At 38.7% G+C, this 20938-nt stretch overlaps 1 protein-coding gene across 27 annotated transcripts in view; it reads right to left on the bottom strand.

Moving 5' to 3' along the window:
• The window catches only part of EPB41L3 (erythrocyte membrane protein band 4.1 like 3), a 238773-nt gene that overhangs the window by 42848 nt on the left and 174987 nt on the right, over positions 1–20938 (bottom strand). For all 27 annotated transcript variants that reach the window (XM_047696617.1, XM_047696615.1, XM_047696616.1 and 24 more), the window contains 3 exons: positions 8766–8870; positions 7559–7601; positions 722–797 (listed from right to left, as the gene is read on the bottom strand). In XM_047696617.1, coding sequence (XP_047552573.1) covers positions 722–797; positions 7559–7601; positions 8766–8870 — 224 coding nt within the window. The remainder of the gene's footprint in view (positions 1–721; positions 798–7558; positions 7602–8765; positions 8871–20938) is intronic.

Below are 20938 nucleotides of genomic sequence, written 5' to 3' on the forward strand. Positions count from 1 at the left end.
CAAGAAGCATGTGAGGCTTACGCAGAAAATTCGGTACACACTGCATAATGTCACTCTGATTGGCTGTAAACTTACTACCAAGCAGGGTGAGAGAGTCAGCAGTTCCAAAGTGGGATGTGAAGGAGCCTAGAGCACATGGCAAACCCAGGATAGCCTCCTAAAGGGATCTCCTCGCACACCCAAAGCTCAAGTCACTGCACCAGGATATTTTTACATTAGTCTCCTTTCTTCAGTCTTCCTTCCCCCAAATGAATGAATCATTTTTCCTGTACACACAGGGCAGAGAAAGTAAACTCTCCTCTGTGTGCATTTGGTGCCTGATTTTTTTAAAATAGCTGTCATGTATCAGACTGGTTATATAAACAGCAGAAGCATCCAAAGACACATTTTTACTCTGAGTTTTAGAGCAGGAGCACTAGGAACTGCCGTATCACGTAAGGCTGAATCCCATCCAATTTGACGGTGGTGGGTGGATGACAGTATCTCAATTCTGCAAGTTTTCCCGCCAAGGTCAGACAGACGGAAGTATCAGCTTAGCACCAAAGATTCAACTGTGAACAGATACGATTTGGCAAATCTTCTCATCAGATGTTTGCTCTCGCTCCGTTGCCTTTGGTTTGCCATTTCTGGCGTGGATGACTGAAAGGTTCCCAGATGTAAGCATGCTCTTCCCCAGAGAATAAAGAAAAGCCTGCCTTTTTCAGAGCCAACTTTCAAATACCTGGTGATATCTTCGGATAACTGGGCGGGGTCTGGTGGGTAAAATTCACCATTAAATGAAAAGTGCCAAGCACCACCTGCAGAGATGAGAGAAAAATTAGGATCAAAACTCAGAAAATCCCTTTCTACTTATTCTGATAGCGAGAACCGCCTTAACTCCAAGTACTAACTCCCAAGCAACATCGGCTCCTCTGTGGAAAACGGAAAGTCTCAAGTTCAACGAAATCCAGATATGTTTGTCTTCATCTAGTCCTTAATATTTGCCCCAAAATCCATTATTGGTGCTTCTAACTAGCCTGGAAATTGATTACATTTCCTCCCTTTCTCAGGGACAAAGGTAAGCCCCTAGAAGAGGGGGAAAATACGTGAATGACAGGGATAATGCCGACAGACGAGTCCGGAACTGACTGGCTCTACTGCTCTGAAATTCTAGATAGCTCACATACCAACGGTACAGACATATCCCGCTTGCTTTGTCCTTTCTGCTTTGTTATTACAGGTCAAATCCCATTATATACATGTCAAGGAAAGTTTCAAGATATTTTTGTTTTCTGGGAAGTGTTGTTGTGAATATTTAAGTGAACTGCTCTCCAGGATGCTGAAAATTTTCTTCCTTGGCGAAATTGTTGATTCGAGAGATGCCTGAAGGCATGAACAGTGTTTTCCCCAAATTCCCCGTCTCCTTATGAGCCCAGGACTTGGACGGGTGCTCTTGACATGTTACTGTTCTTGATCCCATGGCCTCTCCTTACAGCCTCCTCTCCCACAAGGAAAACAATTAACCAGGTGGCAGCAGACAGTCCACCGGCTCTCCGTGCTCCCCACCCTTACACCTGAAGCATCATGAAGCCTTCTGAAGCTCTCCATTTTATTAATACGGTCTCTACTGGTGTATGGTTTATCACTATAAATATGGAGAAACATTTTCTTTTTTTTCTACATTTACTCTCTCCTCCACCTCATCCCTACTTGAAACTCATCGTACTCAGTTCGTTCTTTTTTTCTGGCTTTTAACGCGGTAACTCATTCAAGTCTGGGTGTGTTCCCTTCGAGGGACCGTTTGTTCTCCCCACACAATGGCCAGGAAAGGGCTACAGCGTTGAGCTGCTGTATTTGGAAGGCGCTACTGAGAAACTCCTCCCAGTCCTCCTTGGCTTCCATACGGGAGGCCTTTCATCTATACCATGAGCTGTAGCTACTTCCTTTCTCTCTGTGATTTCACACTCCAGCTCTTAAGCCTCAACTATCCCCCTAAGATGCTCAACACTCCCTCCTCCCCATTAAATGACTTCTGGAAACTCCATTTGCTCCATGAGTGGTTTGCAAACAATTCAGAAGAAAGGAGCAGAATTCTAAGTACCAGCTTCTTTCTTTGGGCTATTCTCTTGAGTATGAGGCAAATACTTAGCTGCACAGGTTACCTGTGTTTCTGTCATACGCAGCATAGTACATTTATTAGTCTAGTTTATTCTCACCACGACTATTCATAATCCACTTAAATTCCACACGGCAGGATCACTGCCTGAGGTAGCTTATAAAGAACTGGCATAAAGCCACGTATCACTGGTTGCTTGCTATCATTTTTCAATCACTCAGAAAATATTCCTGAAAACATAGGCTCTAAGAATTGTAAGTTATCCCTCAATCCCATATATTTCTAGTGATGATTTTTCCATGTCCTTTTGTTAATCAAAAAGGGTCTGATCTCGTTTTATTTTCCTATCGATTCCTAGGCACTTTCTGCTAATATGGATCCCTTTACTGCTTGCCGATGGTGAGGTTCATAAGTTGAGAGCAGGCTCTCCCCCCAAGCAACTGGAATGAAAATTAAGGATTAGTTATGGGAAATGGACTTATTGCTCTTTTGTCATTTTTATCTATTTCAAAATATGCCCTGAACCCCGTGAGTGGGTGATCAATGTAATTTAAACAATCTCATAATAAATTCAAGATAAACTTTGACATCAGAAAAAGTAATAAGAAGAGGGGTGCCCGGGTGGCTCAGCTGGTTAAGTGTCGGACTCTTGGTTTTGGCTCAGGTAATGATCTCCCGGTGGTGGGGATCGAGCAGCACATCCAGATCTGTGCTTAGGTTTCGATCAGCTTCAGATTATCTCTCCCTCCCCCATCTGCTGCTCCACTCATTTGCACGTGCACACATTCTCTCTAAAATAATTAATTAAAAAAAATATTTTATTTATTTGATAGAAGAGAGAAAGGGAACACAGGCAAGGGAGTAGGAGGGGGAGAAGCAGGCTTCCCACTGAGCAGGGAGCCCGACGTGGGGCCTTGATCCCAGGACACTGGATCATGGACCTGAGCTGAAGGTAGCTTCTTAACGACTGAGCCACCCAGGTGCCCTAAATAAATAAAATTCTTAAAAAGGGGGGGGGGGGGTATAAGAAAGATAGTTCAAAGCAAAATCCTCAGGGCAGGAAAAGGAATTTCAAATTATAATTGGTTTAAGAATCTGAGGTACTTGCTAAAAATGTCAATTTCTAGGCTCCACCAGAGACTTTTATTCCAGAGATTGGGAAATAGGCCCAGAATGTGGTTTTAATCAAACCCTCTTGTGGTTGAGTACAGGTGGGCTTGGGAAACCATACTATGAAAATCACTAATCCCAAGAAATCCATTTTCATGAGGTTATAAGCCAAACAACGCAAGGTTTTTGGGGTATTATTTTTTAAAGAGTGGGAAGTTTCAAAAATTACAGTCTACATCCTAATCAAGAGGAAAAATATCTAGTTAAATAAGGCGTAAGATTGAAATTAACGAGAGGCAGATTAAAGTTCAAATGTAGATCCCCATAAAGAATCTGACAGAAACAAATTGAGTGGGAAGGCCTGGCTTGCAAGCCCGAATCTGCTCAGAGGGTGGCCCTGGATAGACACAGGAAATGAAACCACCTGAATGCATTAAAATGATATTCCTGTATGTCGATATAGGATTTCGAGTCACAAATTTATGATGGGAAACTATGAAACTGAAGAGAGTCCATTCTTATAAAAAATTCTAATTTTAGTATTGTATGGCTGCCAAATCTTGGAAACTTTAAATATGTTGCATTCACAGCATAAAATTACTATAAGTTACTTTATATAGTAGATAGATCATATACTCCATATTATGAAATTATATCATAAATATATTTATATTAAAATACAGTATATTTAGAAATTTAGACATCTGAGTCTACATAAAAAATGACTAGAATTATAATTTTTTCTCATAAGAGCAAACTCTTCAGTTTCAGAATTTTCTATTTCTCATCAGTTTGCAACTTAAAAGCTTTATCAGGTTGATCGCCATTCTCTTGAAGATCTCATTCTAGACACATTCTATGCACCAATAGCAGGAAAAGAATGGAAACATCTTTAATCATTTATACAAGTGGTCTAAATATACACACACATATCAATGGAAGTATAGTTGACACTCAATGTTATACTAGTTTCCAATGTACTACATAGAGATTTGACAACTCCAGACATTATGCTGTACTCACAAGCGTAGCTGCCATGTGCCACCATAAAACACTATTACAATACCACTGACTATATTCCTCAAGCTCTATCTTTCATCTCTGTGACTTACTCATTCCGTAACTGGAAGTCTTGTATCTTCCACTCCCTTTTTCACCCATCTTTGCCTATCCCTCCCCCACCAATCCCCAGTAGCTATAAGTTTGTTCTCTGTATTTATGGATCTGTTTCTGCTTTTTTTGTTTCTCAGATTCCACACATAAGTGAAATCATAGGATATTTCTCTTTCTCTCTCTGCTTTATTTCACTCAGCACAGTACACTCTAGGTCAGTCCATGTTGTTGCAAATGGCAAATCTCATTCTTTTTTATGGCTGAGTAGTATTCCACCATAGCTTCTTCATCCATTCATCTATTGATACTTTGACTGCTTCCATTATCTTGGTTATTGTAAATAATGCTGCAATAAACACAGGGGTGTATACGTCTTTTTAAATTACTATTTTGATTTTCTTTGGGTAAATACCCAGTGGTGGAATTACTAGATTGTATGCTATTTCCGTTTTTAATTTTTTGAGGAATCTCCATACTGTTTTCCATAGTGGGTGCACCAACTTACATTCCCACCAACAGTGCACAAGGGTTCCTTTTCTCCACATCCTCACCAACACTTGTTTGTTGGTAGTGGGTGGGGAAGGGACAGGAGGAGAGGGAGAGAGAGAATTAAAGCGGGCTCCACCCCTAGGGGTGAAGCCTGACTCAGGACTCAATCTCATGACCCTGAGATTGTGACCTGAGCCAAAAATCGAGAGTTGGACACTTAACAGACTGAGCCACCCAGTCCCTCCTATTGTCTTTTTGATTTTAGCCTTTCTGACGGGGTGAGGTGATATCTCACTGTGGTTTTGATCTGTGTTTCGCTGTCATCATTTCTATTTAGGAAAAGGAGGTGATGGTACAATAATTCTGTTAGATAGGATAATAGTTCTCTGCCTTGGTAGAACATAAATTTTACAGAAAGAGGGCATGTGGGTGCATGGGAAACAATAAGGAATACAGATAAAATACAAATTCAATAAAAAAATTGCAATTGTCCTTGCTTCCTCCTTTATCTTCAGGACTGTCACTTAGTTCTCTTTATGTTATCGTTACCCTAATCTACCTGATGAAAATATCCTTTAAATCTCATGTTCTGATTGTCCTCTTTCTTCTCTTAGAAAAGAAGGTAGGAGGGACACCTGGATGGCTCAGTGGATTAAGCGTCCTACCCGTGGTTTCAGCTCAGGTCATGATTTCAGGGTGGTGAGATCGGGCCCACAGAAGGTGGGAGATAGGATAAATGGGAAGTGAAGGGAAAAAAAAGAATTCCATTAACAACAGATAAGAAAACTAACATTTATATAGTTTTTCTTCTGCCAATATTGTGATTTATCCCAGATATTTATATTTTCAAAGGAATTGCAATTATCAATCACCCAAGTAAGAAACAGCATTTCATTAATTAAATGACTACAGAGAACTTTATGCACACAACACGATAGGATATATATTCACCACATCTGCTTTGAGTAAATCCATAGAAGGATTCTTAGAACATATTCATCATCTTACATTTTTTATTAGGGCTCTTGGAACAAAAAGGAGTGTTTTCACATCTGGAGCTGTCCCTGGTTTCAATTCCAATTTATTTCTATCTAACTTGATTATCAAATTTCTCTCAAAAATGTGGTAAAGATGTTTTAGTTGTATACATAACCATCAGTTTCTGTAATATCTAGAAGGAGAGCTTTTTTTTTTTTTTGGAGATACTATCTTCTATTAAGCCATTTCAAAATGTTCACTACCACTTGTTATTAGTACTTGATGTGTTTTGATATTTCAACACATTCAAAAGCAATGGAAATACTTGCTCTTTTTTAATAGGAAATTGCTGAAAACTTCCATGGGCATGACATTCTCATTAACATATTGCTCTTAAATTTATTCTTCAACTAGATTTAGTTGTTCGAAAAATTTATCAAGTTTATTGACAAAAAAATCGCTTTAAAAATTAACTAGTTATTTACAGTTATAAAGATTATCCATGTCTTTAGTAAAAGAGCTACAGAAAAGGGTTAAAATTTAAAAAAAAAAATTCCTCTTTCTTAACCCCCTATACTGTGGTACCACTTCTGGAGATACTTATTACTGACAGCTTTTGTGCTCTTCCAAAATTTATTACATATATACATATGCATATATATGTATGTATATATATATGCATAACTTCTTTTAAACAGATGTCACTTGTCTCACTAATGAGAAACTAAAACACATTCTACCTCATTCTATTGATAGTTGCTTAGTATTTCAAGTTATGGTTATTCCATGACTGATTTAATTCATTCTTTATAAGCGGATATTTAAGTTGCTTCTAGTTTTCTGCTATTGCAAACAATATTATAACAAATTTTCATGCATGTACACATATGTACATCCTCCCCTCTTATACATATGCTGGATGAATCTGTATAAAATTAAGGGTCAAAGAATAAGCACATTTTAAATTTTAATAAAGACTGAATATTTATTATATTAAATTTATTTAATATTGAATTATAATATATACTAAACATATTAAATAACACATAAAATATTAAGTTAACAAATATTTAAATATGAAACTCTCTCAAAAGGTTGTACCAATTTATCCTTCTATCAGCTGTGTCCATAGTTGCTAGTGCAGTGCATTAATAAACTTTTAAATCTCCGTTAACCTGAATAAATGAAAACGGTATCTTGTTTTTAATGTGCACTGAATAGTTAGTAAGATTCAGCAACTTCTCTTGTACTTACTAGCTACCTGTGTTTCAGTTTTGCGGGTTGCCCTTGCAATTGCTGGAAACATGGGATTTCTTAACTTGCCTTTAGGGACCAAGGAAAGAGGTTGTTACCAGATAGTAATTGCTATCTGACTTGTTTATTCCATTTCTAAACCATTCACTAACTACCACCTTTAGCTTAACTTTTCTACTTTTGTGGCAGTTAGGCTTAATTTAACATTAATAATTATGTCGGGAGCTTTTAAATGGTTAATTGCCAACTGGAGCATCACTTGATTAATCGTATGCACATTCCGGGAACATGCAGGGGAATAGGTCAAATGTCATAGTCATTTAATTCCCAAGCTGTGATGATTAAAAATGGGTATTTAAGCTAGGACCAATCTGTCAGAGATTAAAATCTGAGATCTTAATCTGTCTTTTAAAAAATACTGTATTCACACTAGCTGTGTGGGTATGGGCCACCAATTCAGACAACCCTCCTCTCTGAAAATCTTCACATCACGATGTAAAATAATCCAAAAGGACTTACTTCGAATCTGTTTTTTTATTTCCTTAGCAGGGTCCAGCCAATTCTGAAAAGGAAATGACAGTTTGAATTTGAACCATAGAAGAATAAAAACAACTTGATGATGATCACACACTAAGCGTATTTCAAAGTGCGTGGTTACTGGCAGGCCCTCCAAGCTAGGTCCTTCCCCCACAGCTGGTGCTCTTCAGCAGATCCTGTGAGGGTCCAGGCACGAACCTAATGAGAAAATGTGTGTTGTGCAGGCACAATTCATGCGAGACAAAATTCCTTTCTTTTACAACACTACCTTCAAAGATTCGAGCTAGTATAGCAACAGAGGAGAAAAAAAAAATAGTGGATTTAATGTTCAAAGAAGTTACTAGAATAAATTAAAGATACATAATGTCCACTGATGTCCTGGCCATTCAGGCCCACAAAGTGACTTCCATGGTTATAGATTCTCAGGCACTTGCCTAACAAACACACACCTGCTTGAGATTTATTATTTTCCTCATCAGAAAACTCAGATGTTCAATAACAAAGTTAGACATTGTTCAGTGAATTGGGTAGGCATTAAGTATGATTCATTGCACAACATCAAAACAAATAACATCTATGAGCAAAATTTCTTTGACTTAGTTCCTCACACGAACACAACAGTTTCCTCTTCTTTATTTTTCAGGTAGTAGTGGGAATTAGTGAGGCAAAGCCCCGAGCAGACTGCATTACTCAGGTGTAAGAGTCTATAGAAGTATTAAATTAAACATTAAATACCTGCTGAATACATTAGACAAGGCTCCAGTCAGCAAACGACCCATGTCATATTCCGATTTTGTAAGAATATGGAAGCATACTAAGATGAATTAGGAACAGGGCAGCAGTCAGGGAACATGTTTTCTATGTAAGAATCAACGTATTTGATTTTCATGGACTCAAATTCACTGAAATACATCACCCCAAAAAAGTACCATATAAAATGCTTTCCTAGAACCATAAATAACTCAGGTGTGAAAAATGGAATTTCTCTTTCCAGAATATTCAAGATTAAAGGTAGTTGTCAATAATATCTTTCATAAAGAAATAAGGCAATTAGCAGCATTTAGGGACTCAAAGGAGTAAATAGAGGAGTGGAAGCAGAGAAAATGATATACCGATTTAGTTTTCCTTCCCTTTCTTACAGTAACGAGCAGTTCGAGACATACGCTTTGTATTGCTTTTAATCACTCACCTTCTGGTTTTCAGCATCTCGATACGTAAGCCCAAAATAGTCTTTTTCTAGCAAATTCAGATGTTCACATACTTTATCAAACAGCACCTGGCCTCTGGAGCGTTTCTGTGGAAAACAAAGCAGAACAAATCAACACACATAAAGTTCTCTCAATTGCCACGGATAAAAATGGGTAAATTTAACATACGGCTTGCTACAACTTATGTGATGCCCACATGTGATCACTATGTCATCTTTAACTAGTGAAAAGGTTCAATAAGTGGGTCGACACCCACAAAACTGTGTCCCTACAACCAACAGACAAAACCAAACTCACCTGTGCCACTAAGGACAGTAACCCATGGATGATCTTCTAAATTTTTATTTTTAAAGATTTTATTTATTTATTGAGAGAAGAGAGAGAGAGACACAAGCAGGAGTAGCAGCAGAGGGAGAGGGAGAAGCAGGCTCCTCACCGAGCAAGGAGCCTGTTGTGGGATTGGATTGCAGGACCCTGGGATCATAACCTGAGTAGAAAGCAGATGTGTAACAACTGAGCCACCCAGGGGGCCCGAGTGGATGATTTCTAAACAGAAGTAGCTGAGGAAATGATGTGGGGCTTGGAAGTCTGAACAATCTTGTGAAATATAAAAATCTTGAGAGTCAAAGAATATAAAGGACCAACATGAAAACCATGTTTCAGAATGTCCTAACTCAGTCCTGACACGACCAGATTTGGAGCCTGGAAGAATCAAGCCTATTCCTTATCTTAGGCAGACTTCCCCTGAAGACTTTCTAGTCCAACCCTTACTTAGAAATTCCGTTACCTTCATTAGTTATTATTGTGGGTTTGTGTGTGTGTGTGTCACAATTTCAGTTTTGCATAGGGTTCTACTTTCTCTAAATTTCTTTTTGAGAAATCCTTCCTATTAGACATAAAATGTTAAGTTTAAAGATTTTAGTTATTATTTATAAATATGAGATATAGATATTTATGCTACATTTTTAGCATGACACTGTCACTTGCAGAAAGGAGAAAGGTAATCTTCTGAGGAATAAAAATCTACCAGCTTAGGCGAGGATGCAGAGAAAGGGGAACCCTCCTACACTGTTGGTGGGAATGCAAGCTGGTGCAACCACTCTGGAAAACAGCATGGAGATTCCTCAGAAAGTTGAAAATGGAGCTACCCTACGACCCAGCACTACTGGGTATTTACCCTAAAGATACAAACATAGTCATCCGAAGGGGCACATGCCCCCGAATGTTTATAGCAGCAATGTCCACAACAGCCAAAGTACGGAAAGAACCTAGATATCCATCAACAGATGAATGGATAAAGAAGATGTGGTATATATACACAATGGAATACTATGCAGCCATCAAAAGAAATGAAATCTTGCCATTTGCGACAACGTGGATGTAACTAGAGGGTATTATGCTTAGTGAAATAAGTCAATCAGAGAAAGACAACTATCATATAATCTCCCTGATATGAGGAAGTGGAGATGCAACATGGGTGGTTTGGGGGTAGGAAAAGAATAAATGAAACACGATGGGCTCGGGAGGGAGACAAACCATAAGAGACTCTTAATCTCACAAAACAAACTGAGGGTTGCCGGGGCGGGGGGGTGGGGTGGGTTGGGGGTGGTGGGGTTATGGACATTGGGGAGGTATGTGCTATGGTGAGTGCTGTGAAGTGTGTAAACCTGGTGATTCACAGACCTGTAACCCCTGGGGCTAATAAATACATGTTTATATATATATATATATAAAAACTATCAGCTTAATTTACTGTGATACCCAGTATCACGTTTTCATGGAATCCTTCAAAGGTCTTTCAACCTCGCCTTGTTTCATGGAATTCCTTCAAAGGTCTTTCAACCTCGCCTGGGAGACTGAGATGGATGAAATGGCAACAGTTAAACTAAACCATGTTTTGTTTGTATCTTACCAACACTTCACACCTAATGCATTAAGGATATTTGCCTTTAAGATTTAATGTAATAACAATGAGAGATGTAAAAATTGATAGACAATGTGCATGCCAAAATAGTAGTATTCAGAAACCTTTAAGTGCTATGTATTACTATGCAAATGTAATTATATTGGAAGTTAATTGCTCAGCCCCCTGAAGCATGACTATTCAGGAAAAAAGATAAATCTATGATAGAAAAGGAAAGCCTAAATTGTGGTTAGCTAAATAATCAATGATGTGTTTGTAAAAAGTTTATAATGCATGAAAATAAATTACATATTAGCAAAACTACATAATAACATTGTTCAATGGATATGAATAAGTGGTAGGACAATGAAATGCTGCTCACTGGTTTAAATCTTTTATTTATAAATAACAGCTTATCACATCTGAATAATGTTTAACAGATTATAAAGTTTTCATAAAAAAAATTGGCTCTTCCAATGGCTTCTACTAGTATTATCTTCAGTTGACAGATCAGAACACAAAGGTTCAGAGAAGTTCTATGAGAGCGGCAGTAGTATGTAATTGCCAGGGGTGGTTTTAAGCAGATTAACCTGGGTTTGAATTTTCATTATGTTCTTTGCAGCTGTGTGAACCTCTGTTTTTCCCTCCGTAAAATGGGTATGGTACTACTTCCTTCTTTGGAATGGATGACATTAACATAAAACAAAGTAAACTTGGATCCAGTGGTGGCACATATCAAGTATTCCATAAATATTAGCTATTGTAGCCCAAGTGACCAACAGTAGCAGGATCTGTAATGTAGAACTTACCCTGTATGCACTTTTGCTCTTGGAGCAAATATACAACTCCTCATGGTGCCAATAAGTCGTTCAGTAGTAACAGATCCTGCTCTTTCTTTAGATGTTAATTACCTGCTTACTACCTAACTGCTTTAGCTAGACCACAATATTTACAGACATGTACGATACCCCCCATACATACCAAAACAGACACCAGCGTCTGGCCCAAGTACTTTCTCAATGAGTAAAAGTAAAACAAAACAAATACAAATACAAATAAATAAACTCTTCTCTACAGAGCCTCCTCTATTCTCTGACCCTGCATCCCCTTGATTGTAGAATTATTACTGAATATTCTGCAGGCTGCCTTGGGCATTGTTTTAATTAGCTGTCTTCTGGCTGCTGTGTTCTTGCCTTTGTCTAACAGGTGGCATGGATTAGCTCAAGCACAGACCGCTATACTAACTAGATCTTACTTTTCCGGCTTCTCGCAATTTTATTTCTACTAATGATCCATAGCTCTCCCTTGGATAGACCAGATTTTTTTTCTTACTGAATATTTTATACATATTTTGAACACCATCGTTCTTAAGACAATTACATAGCGTTCCATTCTTCACACTGGAGTTTATTTGTTTTTTCCCCTCTAAGAACCAAGATCAGTAGTTAAGGCTCTACCATAGATGGTTATGCGTAAAAAGTAAAATTCCTACCTGCTAAATATCACAGCCACCAGCTAGGTGGTGACACTGGAAAAGCCTTTTAAATTACTTGGGTCTTCATTTTCTCACCCTGGAGTGAGAATGTAAGATTCTATGGAGCAAGGCTGTCATGGGCTTCAGGCTATGATTGGGTCCCCTGTGTCATGGCAAAATTACAAATGATTATAAAGCTCTCTCTCATGGAGCCTGGCTGTGGCTTCGGCATCCTTTCACATAACAGATGAGAAAGAATGCCACTGGTTGGAGCTGGACTGATTTTCCAGCCCTAGGTAGCATCACTCCTAACTCTCCTAAATCCTTGATTCTTCTAACTCAGATTATTATTATTCTGCACACTGTTCAACTTTTCAAGGCTAGTATTCTACTACTTATTGACATCCGTGTATGTTTAGGTAACAACATCTAACATATTTGACTAAAGCTCAACAATTAGATTGAATTTAATGAATTTACATTAAATATTTGGTGCTGAAGACATGATATTCCTTAAGTGATCAGATCTAAGTACTTTACTGTCATTGGCTTGTTTATATATAGCCATAGTGAATCAAGAATTGAGTAAACAATATTTATTACTAAATTGTTTGTTTGTTTTAAGATTTACTTACGCAGACTCGACGCTAAGTGAAGAGCCTGACTTGGGGCTCGATCTCAGCACCCTGAGATCATGATCTGAGCCAAATCAAGAGTTAGACACTAGGGCCACCCAGGTGCCCCTATCACCACACTGTTTACTAAGTATTTCTAATTTACTCATAATTCCTTTTCCTTATGATTCTATTTAAGCTTTGTTTCTAATATTATTTAAACATGTATGAAATTTTAAAATAAATTCTGATTTTTTCTTTCTAAAAAAAAAAGAATTGAGTAAACAATGTTGACAAAGGTTTTTCTAAATTAACAGATAATTTACCTAACTAGAGAAGATAATAGTTTTAGTCTTGTTTGCTGTTTCATGTGAATTAAGTCATGTCTCTGACTCAAGGACATTCATAGTTCATGTATACCATTCACTATCAATCCCTGAACATCCAGAAAAGTCAATTTTTGATTTCCTACAGTAATAAACTAATAATGGTAGACTGCATTCTTTCTGTCCTCTTTTCTCCACTAAAAAATTGGGTTTCTGTTTCTGATAAAGTAAATGGAGATATTACAGCCAGCAGTCAAAGACTTTAATATCTAAAGAATGGTAAATCCCCAAGCAATATGAGCAACTTTCCTTCTTAACTATTTTAATTTAAAAATTTGCCATTTTGACTCATAAAGTGTTGAATGTTAGAAGTGTGTCAAAAGAGAAAAACTTGAAGAGAATGAAAGGACAAGCCACAGAATGGGACAAAATATTTGCAAAGACATATCTGATAAAGGAATGGTACCCAAAACACACAAAGAACTCTTAAATTCAACAGTAAGAAAACAACCAAATTACAAACTGTGCAAAAGATCTAAACAGTTACTTCACAGAAGACATACAGGTGTCAAAAAAGCATATGTAGAGATGTTCATCAAATACCATTAGAGAATTGCAAATTAAAAGAACGAGACACCACTATGTACCTATTAGAAAGGCTAAAATTCAAAACACAAACAAAACTAATAGCTGGGAAGGATGTGGAACAATAGGAAGTCTTACTCCTTGCTGGTAGAAATCCAAAATGGCAGAGCCACTTTGGAAGACAGTCTAGCAGTTTTTGCTTTTTTGTTTTGTTTTTTGTTGTTGTTTTCTTTCTTTCTTTCTTTCTTTTTTGAGAGAGAGAGAGAGTGAGAGAGAGCATGAGAGAGGAAAGGGTCAGAGGGAGAAGCAGACTCCCCGCTGAGCAGGGAGCCCGATGTAGGACTCAATATCAGGATTCTGGGATCATGACCTGAGCTGAAGGCAGTCGCTTAACCAACTGAGCCACTCAGGTGCCCAGACAGTCTAGCAGTTACTTAGAAAACTAAACATATTTTTTTTTTTTTTTTTTTTAAGTAGAGCAAAGACTTTATTATTTTTTTAAGATTTTATTTATTTGACAGAAATCACAAGTAGGCAGAGAGGCAGGCAGAGAGAGAGAGGGGGAAGCAGGATCCCCGCTGAGCAGAGAGCCCGATGCGGGGCTCGATTCCAGGACCCTGAGATCATGACCTGAGCTGAAGGCAGAGGCTTTAACCCACTGAGCCACCCAGGAGCCCCAAAACTAAACATATTCTTAACATATGATCCAGCCATCAAACTCCTTGGTACTTACACAAAGGAGGTGAAAATTTATGTATAAACAAAACCTACACGTAGATACTTTTAGCAGCTTTATTCAACACTGCCAAAACTTGGAAGCAACCAGATGTCCCTCCGTAGGTGAATGGATAAACGAACTGTGTTACAATCCAGACAATGGGATATTATTCATCACTAAAAAGAAACAAACTATCAGGCCATGAGGAGACATGGAGGAACCTCAAAGACCTACTACTAAGTGAAAGAAGACACTCTGAAAAGGCTGTAGGTATGATTCCAGCTATACGACATTTTGGAAAAGGCAAAACAATGGAGATGGTAAAAAGATTAGCGGTTGCCAGGGATTAGGGAAGAGAGGGAGGCAAGTAGGTGAGGCACAGAAGATTGTCAGGGCAACAAAACTATCCTGAATGGTACTATATGGCGGATACATGTCATCGTACATTTGTCCAAACCCATGGAATGTACAAAGAGTGAACCTTAATTACATTATGGGCTCTAATGAATAATAACACCTCAACATCATTTCAGTAATTATAATAAATGCAGCAGATGGATATAAAATGTTGAAAATATAGAAGGGGGCAGGAGAAGGGAGTTTGAGGGGGTTATATGAAAAGTCTCTACTTTCTGCTAAATTTTTCTGTAAACCTAAAACTGCTCAAAAAAAGAGGATTACTTAATGTAAAAATACTTAATGTATTTTTAATGTGTAATGTTTACTGTATAATTATCTTATTTTAAATTGTTAATAATTTAGGGACGCCTGGGTGGCTCAGTGGGTTAAAGCCTCTGCCGTTGGCTCAGGTCATGATCCCAGGGTCCTGGGATTGAGCTCCACATTGGGCTCTCTGCTCCGTGGGGAGCCTGCTTCCTCCTCCCTCTCTGCCTGCCTCCCCTGCCTACTTGTGATCTCTGTCAAATAAATAAATATTTTTTTAAAAATTGTTAATAATTTGTTAAAACTTTAAAAAGTTACCAGAGTTAAGCTCCAAATGATTTTACTAGGAATAATGAAAACTTAAAATTTTATTGAATGTAAATATTCGAGAGAATCAAAAACTTAGTTGCAAACACTACCAATAGTCAAAGTAAATAATTCCAGGAAAAGGTGACATGCCTCTCATCCTATGTACCTACACACCAGGAACCCCTGCATGCGAATCCACCATGATCTGGTAACAAGCAGAAGCTGGGTGATGGATCGACGTGGTTGCTCAGGCTCAACATCACACAACTAGGGAATCCAAACTATAAGCAACAAGATCATGAAACAGCTGAGGTTCAGAAGCTCTGCTTGCTTTGGGCACTAAATTCAAGAGGATCCATCCACCCACCATCACCACTCAAAAACAGCAAACAAATTAAGCTCTTCTATAGCATCAGGGAAACTTCCCACGAAGTCAAAGGTCAAGGTTATTCAGTATCGTCAACAGCACAGTCTGTAAAACATTGGTTTTCAATGTACTGCTCATCAACCAGCATCACTTGGCAAGCCTGTAATAATATTTGCTCATTTTGTTTGTCCGTTATAAGAGTAACTTTAAAAAATTAATTTCTAGCACTTTAGTATGGGGGGTTTCAAACATATACCAAAGTGGAGAGGACGATATAATGAAGCTCTGCAAATGTGTCACCCAGTTTCAACAAATGCCTTGTGAGGATCACAACTTTGGGTCATTTAGAGTTCCACCCAATTCATCCTTCCCCTGGTTATTCTGAAGCATTTCAGCAAATAATTTTATCACTTTCTGTCTTAGAATGTAACCCTACTTTTTAAAAAAAATGTAATCTTGGGGTGTCTGGGCACCTCAGTTTTGAGTTGCTTGCCTGCCTCTGGGGGTTGGCTCAGGTCATGATCTCAGGGTCCTGAGATCGAGCCTGGTGTTGGGCTCCAAGCTCAGCAAGGAGTCTGCTTGTCCCTCTCCTTCCCCCTTTGCTCCTCCCCACACTCTCTCTTTTTCTCTAATATTTTTAAAAATGTAATCTCAATACTTTTATCACATCTAAGCAAAATTAGCGGTCTTTATCATAAAATATCTAATCAGTACAAATCTTCCTCGGTTTACAGTGGGGTTGCACCCTATAAACTTGAGTATAACTTGAAAGTATCTTCAATAAAAAAAGAAAAAGAAATATCTTAAGTTTAAATATATATATATATATATATATATATATATATATATATATATATATCCTGAGTTAAAAATGCACTTAAGGAGTGCCTGGGTGGCTCAGTCGTTAACCGTCTATCTTTGGCTGTGGGTCATGATCCCGGCATCCTGGGATCAAGCCCGACATTGGGCTCCCTGCTTGGCGGGAAGCCTGCTTCTCCCTCTCCCACTCCCCCTGCTGTGTTCCCTCTCTTGCTGTGTCTCTGTCAAATAAATAAATAAAATCTAAAAAATAAAAAAAAGCACTTAACGCATCTAACCTATGAAACATCATAGCTCAGCCTCGCCTACCTTACATGTGCTCAGAACACTCACATGAGCCTAGAGTTGGGCAAAATCAACTAACACTAAACTATTCTATAATTCAGTATTGCATTATCTCAGATAGTTCCACGAACAGCGTGCTTAAAGTGACAACCAGAATGGCTGCATGGACACAGAATGGCTCTAAGGGTATCAGCTGTTTAACCCTCACGCTGGCCCGGCTGCCTGGGAGCTGGCGCTGCTGCCTGTGCCCAGCATCATGGGCAAGTCACTAGCCTATGAGAAGATCCAAACTCAGAAACGGAAGTATGGATTCTCCTGACTGTGTGTCATTTTCGTACCATCATGAAGTCAAAAAATTTTAAGTTAAATATCACCGTAAGTTAGAGACTGTCTGTATTTTAATTTCCCCAATTGTTTCAAAGATTTTTGTTTCTTTTTCAGTTTGGAAGTCCAAGGCTGATGTACTTACTCTCCAGCCTCCGTCTGCAAGTTCTCCATTTATCTTTGTTTATCCTTGAAATTAATTTAAGAGACCAGGTCAATTGCCTGCAGAGGTCTCTCAGTCTAGACCTTTCTGTCTGCATCTCCATGGTATAATTTAATGTGTTCCTCCATCTCCTATATTTCCTGAACCCTGGCAGTCACATCTAGAAGCTTGATCCAATTCTGGTTTGACTGTTTTCCACTGGGTGATGCTGTGTAATTTCATTAGGAGGATCAATGACTCTTGCCTTTTTTTCCATGATATTGGCAGTCACCGATGATCACTGCCCTAGATCCATTAGTGTGAGGTTGTGAGAGGAGCATATTTGAATCCTAATCATGCCTCCTGCATTTGCTACTTGGAGTTTGTCTATGAGGAGACACTTCTTTTTGTCGATATTACTTATTGCCTAATGCAATTTGATGATGAAAGTCAAGATCAATGATCATTCTTTTTCTCCTTTGTCCAATTTTAAGATAATGAGATCTTCCTTCCAGTATCATCCTTCCAAAGCCACCAACTAGAAATTTTGTTTTAGTTGATCACTATGAACTCATGGATTTAAACAGGTTTGATAGGTTTCAATCCAGTGCAGCCACTCCCCATTCTGATGCTCTAAATGTCCCCATCTGTTCTACTTTGCCTCCTGCTGGTTACATGTCACTCATCTTCATAAGGCTTCTCCAGGGCCACTTCTTTAAAGCATTTCCTGTCCTCCCAACCTCATGTGATTTCTCTTTCTCTCTCCTTTGGGCATTATGGCATTATAGAGCACAAAGAGGGCACTTTCCATACCCTGCTGTCTCTCTGTACGTGTACCTTACATCCCTACTGACTATAAAGACAGTCCCTAGAGGCATCATGCTTCTTGTATGTTCCTTCTGTGGAGTTTCATTTTGGTCAAATACCATTAAGAAATTAAAAAGATAACTTGAGGGGCACCTGGGTGGTTCAGTTGGTTACGCGACTACCTTCGGCTCAGGTCATGATCCTGGAGTCCCAGGATGGAATCCCACATCAGGCTCCCTGCTCATCAGGGAGTCTGCTTCTCCCTCCGACCCTCTCCCCTCTCATGCACTCTCTCTCATGCTCTCAAGTAAATAAATAAATCTTTAAAAAAAAAAAAAAGGTAACTTGATAAAACTCCATGAAAAATTTTTCTGACTAGCATATTATAACCAATGTCATAGAGGCAATATTTTAAACTCATAGTTTTCAACATGGACCCTGGGAGTATTTAAAAACACCAATGCCCAGAAACTCATCTCCTCAAACCAGAATTTCTGAAGCTGGGTCCAAGGCATTTACGTGTTTTCAAGGTGTCCAGGCGATTCACACAATCATCACTGAAATGTTCACTTTAAGTTAAATTATTTTTATGACTTGAAACTCTTAATGTGAGGACTCTACAGCAATTTTTTTTTGAGAAAATGTGTAACTTCTTCCGATTGAGCTTAGCCCCCAAGCAGTTTCTTCTAGGCCTCTTGTACCAACACTCATAGCTGCATTATAATAAAATGTACAGAGATACACACATGATTAAAATCTAATCCAACACATTTTCTTAAGAAATGTAAATTCCCAAGAAACAAAAAAACCAAAAAAAAAAAAGAAAAAGAAGAAAAAAAGAAATGACAAACCAGCCAAATGCTAAAGTAAAATGATGCATATGAAAAATGATCGACCACAAAACCATTAAGAAAACTTGCATTTTAAAAGGCATTTATGCATTTTAAAATACATAAAATATGCAAACTAGAAATGTTTGAGTTTTTCATTTTTTAAGGGATGGCATTTTCTTCCTTTGTAGAGCTAAATATAGACTTTTATTTAAGAACTGCTGCATTACTAAAGAATAAGCCTAGACAGGTCGATAAAGGTCTTGGTTTCCCCTTTTGCAATAGAGCAGAGGCACTACTGGCTTCCCCAGCAGGTCAGATTGGTGACTGGGAGGAGCAAACACACAGCCCTGAGCTCGGGGCAGGCCAAGCGAGCAGCTCCTCACACATGACTTCAGGTGACCTGGAATGAGCTACTTCTGCACGTGTTCCCTGAAATGAGCATGGCGGTGATGCTCCCATCTCCAGAAGCCAGTTCTTAACCTGTGCTGGAGACCACAGCACAGACTAAGGATCCGCACGAGACTTAACAAGAGGACTTGGTTTGGGCTTCCGTCTCCCAAACCTGTGAATCAGCCCGAGGGATGCTTTCCTTCAGCAAAGGCTAAACGCTGAAATTAGAGAAATTTGTGAAGTCAAATATGATCTCCTTGCTTGGGAAGATGGTTACAGTTATTATCTCTCCGAAGCTGCACAATCACGAAGAAAATGAGGCAGATCAAGCAGTTTTGCCTGAGAACTGGAGCTCATCATCAGTCTCTCTTTCTCAGGAAGGAGACGGGGACCAAAACTGGCACCAGAGTGTGTGTGAGTGCACTTTTAAGTCTCCTCAGAATTTATATATGCATTTCTTTAAACTACCACACTGAAAAACGGGGGCGGGGGGTGACCCTCTTGTTATATTGGCTTAGGCTTAAAACCACTTGTGTTAATATAAAGGAAAATGTCTGCTACTGAGAACTTTTAGGAAAACTGAAACTTTTGTACCTCATTTTGGCTATTTTGAAGTTTGAAGGTGTGTCAGTGCTAAAAGTACTTTATTCTTTCTGTCATACATCTTCCTCAAATGGTCCACGGATTTTCTTTTGGAAATTAAATACTTCCATGTATTGTTATATGTTGTGAACTTGTATTTCCACTCCCCGAAGACAGCAAACTGTCCATCTTTTTCAGTGCTCCTGATACACTGTTCCCCGATACAATAGGTATTCAACATATGTGCCTGATAAGTACTAATGGCCTGAGTCTGAATAATCTTCCCTCACATTATCTTGAATTAAATCTTGAAGCAAAATGCCATCATTTTTTTTTTCATGCTTCCTTCCCTAATTGCATTTTTCTGCACTGAATGCTTTTCTATTTCCCTTCCTTCCAAAGGTCAATCAGAATTCTCTCTATTTCTAATCACATCACAACTTAGCCGGCGTTCAGGACTGTCTGAAATGCTCAGCCAAGTAGGCCAGATCGTGAGCCCAAATCAGACACCTGGACGCTATGTAAGTCAGCTTTTCCTGGGTTTTCCTTTTCTCTTTTGGATTCTTGATAGAAAAATACTCCAACGCTGTCTTCCCTGAAGTTTAAGTAGAGAATGGTTTTTTTTTTTTTTTTTTTTTTTTTTTAAATCCACACCTGGAAAATACCAAGTGGCTGTAGCCAATGCAGGAATAAAAGATTCGTGTGTGGTCAGTGACAACAGTCCATAAACCCTTTCCAGAGATCTGTGGCTGGGAAGGTCTAAGTAGAAAGCTATGGCAGCAGCTGCCTCTTGTGTCTACTTCCTTTTTAGGCTTCTGGCTTACATGTACATTCAGTGCCCAGTTTGGTAATTAGTTCCGTATTATCCACACTGCCACTGCCTGAATCTGTTCCTACAGGGGCAGGATTTAATGGGATCTTCCAGCCTTTGTACTGATCCCACATGTGATCCAGGCAGTGTCCTCAGAGAGCAGACACGAGAGGCAGACACAAAATTTCTTCGGTCCAGATGC

Source organism: Lutra lutra, chromosome 12 (genome assembly GCF_902655055.1).
Source record: "Lutra lutra chromosome 12, mLutLut1.2, whole genome shotgun sequence".
NCBI lineage: Eukaryota > Metazoa > Chordata > Mammalia > Carnivora > Mustelidae > Lutra > Lutra lutra.